At 38.4% G+C, this 3,221-nt stretch overlaps 1 protein-coding gene across 1 annotated transcript; it reads left to right on the top strand.

Moving 5' to 3' along the window:
• Positions 1-2,099: 2,099 nt before the first annotated feature.
• On the top strand, positions 2,100-2,609 carry TEOVI_000144400 (Trypanosomal VSG domain containing protein, putative; the record flags this gene model as incomplete). The annotated part of the gene is made up of 1 exon (XM_067224669.1): positions 2,100-2,609. One exon carries the CDS (start codon positions 2,100-2,102, stop codon positions 2,607-2,609), a length of 510 nt encoding a protein of 169 aa, XP_067080770.1.
• Positions 2,610-3,221: the final 612 nt, after the last annotated feature.

Here is a 3,221-nt window from a genome sequence, read left to right as displayed (position 1 = left end):
GAGACAGATGGTAAAACAAACACCACAGGAAGTAATACTTTTGTCATTCATAAGGCCCCCTTGTGCTTGCGTTTTTGATTCTAGAATTAAGTTTATAAAGGTTTTTTGCTCAATTTTATGAACTTTATGAAGTTCATGGTAAATTTTTATTTCGTAAAAATTAACCATTTTCTCTAAATTTGAGATATATTAACGCTTTTATATTCAAATATGCAAACGTTAGCAGCACTCTGTAAGATAGTGACCTATTTGTGTAAAGGTGTATGGTGATAGAGTATAAAAATAAGTGTCATTCTTAGTTTACTACATTTGTTTTATGGATATTAGTTACGATGGTAATAATATTAATGTAATAATAATAATAGAAGAGTGTTGTGAGTGTATGTATGCCACTCCTGTAAAAATTAGTGACGAACAGCAAATGTTATGCCAAAGAAAAATTACATACTACAATGAAAAGGGTGCAAACTGAGTGAGTATAAGTGAGTATGAGTGAGTGGAATAGAAATAGGTATATTGTTACAAGAAAAAAATGAAATGCAGATAGAGAGAAAGAAATGGACAAAGCACAGTTTCAAAAAACAAATATAAATATTGGAATTATACTGCGCAAAATGATTAAATGAACAATATTGGAGAGAGAGAGAGAGTCCTGTTTACAGTGAATATGGAGTTTCTGACGTATCCACAGTCATGGAAGGTGCATAATAAAAGATAGATGGCGATGATGGGTAATGAAACCACTAGTAAAAATATTAGTATTCTTGATCCAATAACTATTACAACTAGCTGATTTAATTTCTATAGTAATGCATGGAGTGGAAATGTGAGTTCAATGAACAGATAAAAGCATTTAGTGCGCAGCGCTATGTGTGGTTGAAGCTAACTACTAAAAAATAAATGCACACTCAAACATAAACTGCAGACAATAAGCATACGATCATAAACACATCTATCATAACAATATCAAGAAATTACTAATATATGCAAGCACAGTACAAATAACAAAACACCGCAGTATCCCAAACGGCTCCTTTTCTTAATTTTTATATTTTTTTCTTATAATCCTTTCAAATTTTAAAGTTATATCCGGGAAAAAAGTTTGGTATCTTGGGAGCTCCACTATTATCATTGCTGTTACCTTTAGTATGTTTGAGCTCAACTGCTCTTTAACATGGTAAAGTAAAGAAACAAACATGAAAGTGAACGAGCATAAGAAGCCGACAGTATTTGTTGGTGTAGTTCAAAATTATGCAATGGATGGAAAGGAATGATATTTTGAATATGAAAAGATTTGTGTCTGCACGTTTAAGAATAGTGACTTGTTTAAGACTAAAAGACATGATACCACATCAAACCACTGGTAAATCTCCTAAGGGAATATCCAACACAGGCAAGAAGCGAAGCAACAGGCGCACTCAGAAACGCTGCAGGACGAGGATATGCAGCAATTTCGACAGTGTCCACTGCACAATGTGATAATGAAGCGATGTGTTGAATTGGAAACAAGAAATGCTTCAAAGTGCTACAATAAGCATATTTAAAACCAGCTAACCGTTCAAAAGCAGCGGTAAACAACGTGGGGGATATTTTATTTGAAACTCGTCTTGATAACTGAGAAATTCAGGTGACAGTTAGCAGCCATAAAACAAAAAAATTAGCCTTTTCGAGCAACATTATCCAATGAAAACTACGCTCCGTTATAATCTAAACACGATTCTCGCAGTATATAGGGAAGGCAAGTGACTGGAAATGAGGAAAGTCTCGCGGCACATATCCAAATCAGCTGCCATAATGGCGATGATAGCTTCTTGTCTGGTCAGGCACATAACAGCTGCGCCAGGAGACGGCAAAGAGAACGGCGCAGAATTCAAGGCAATGTGCAGCATAATTAAGAGTTACCAAAAAGGTTTGAACTTTGTCAAACCAGATCTACCAGATCAGGTGGCAGTTGTGTTCGCCGATATCGGTAAACGTACATACAAGCCTATGGAAACGAAACTAAGTTAAAAGAGGAATTACAGGCAAATATTTCAGAGGAAGAAAAGAGGCTGGAACCACTTCCACAGACTTCAGCAGGTTTAACCGCAGCAATACGCATGAACAAGACGTATGAGACGGCGGAGAAAATAAAGATACGACTCGAAGCTACGTTAAATTCAGCTAAGAAAGTGATTGATAGCGCAAACAAAATACTGGCCACAGCAACTACCGTCAAGGAAGATGCAGCGGACTCAGACGACGACGGAGGAACCTATTTTGATAGCGCAGCTAACCCCAAAATATTTGGCGAAAACCCAAGCGAAACGCACAATTGCGGCGGACCTGGCGCCGGCAGTACGGACAGCAAAAATATAGGACTAACGCTTATAAGCAACCTCACTTGCCTATGTATAAGATCTCAAAGCGCCCAAAAACTGTGCGACAAAAGCGCGCAGAGCACCACAACAGGGATTCTCGCCTATGCGTCAGACTGTAGCGCATGCAAAATCAAATACGCAGCTCTAATCAAAAAATGCCCGAAGAAAACTCAATTTACTACAACTGAAGACCTTGTCAGAAAATCGCAGAGGTTTCACGCACTAACCGGTGGTAACCCGGTACGATGAAACATGAACCCCGAAAAAGTGGCCTACACCCTATGCTATACCGCTTCCTACGCTACAGGCTGTACTCAATCGGACAGCCAATCATGCGTTAACTGTAAAGTCGCACTGAGCGCACACGGCGCAGAGGGGATACCTTGGGAAAACCTAATACGGCAGGCCATTCTACAAGCGAAGGAAGCAAATGTAGATGACAGGATCGCGGCAGCAACAAACGCCCTGGAAAGTCTAAACCTGACAATATGGCAGAACTACGAAGCGAAATTCGTAGCATACCCCAAGCAAGAAAACCACACACCAGCAAATCCCGCGGCAACAGATCCCCAGAAAGTAATAATAATGCGAGCAACACAAAAAGAACAAAACCACATGCGAAAATACAAGTAAATGCAAATGGGAGTGTAATGCTTGCAAAGATTCCAGTTGTCCCCCAATAAAAAAATCGTTCTGATTGTTGCTGCTGGCTTTGTGAGTTTGGTAGCAATAAAGCACTTTTAAATTTAAAGAATTTTATCTCACTATTATGATATATCATGAAACTTTGCTTTCTTTAGCGATTTGATATGTTTTATTGTGTTTTGATGAAAATATTAACCTTAGTGACATGTTTGAAAT

This window comes from Trypanosoma equiperdum, assembly GCF_001457755.1.
Source record: "Trypanosoma equiperdum strain OVI genome assembly, contig: ctg_364, whole genome shotgun sequence".
NCBI classification, from domain to species: domain Eukaryota; phylum Euglenozoa; class Kinetoplastea; order Trypanosomatida; family Trypanosomatidae; genus Trypanosoma; species Trypanosoma equiperdum.
This window is presented reverse-complemented; position numbering and strand designations above follow the sequence as displayed.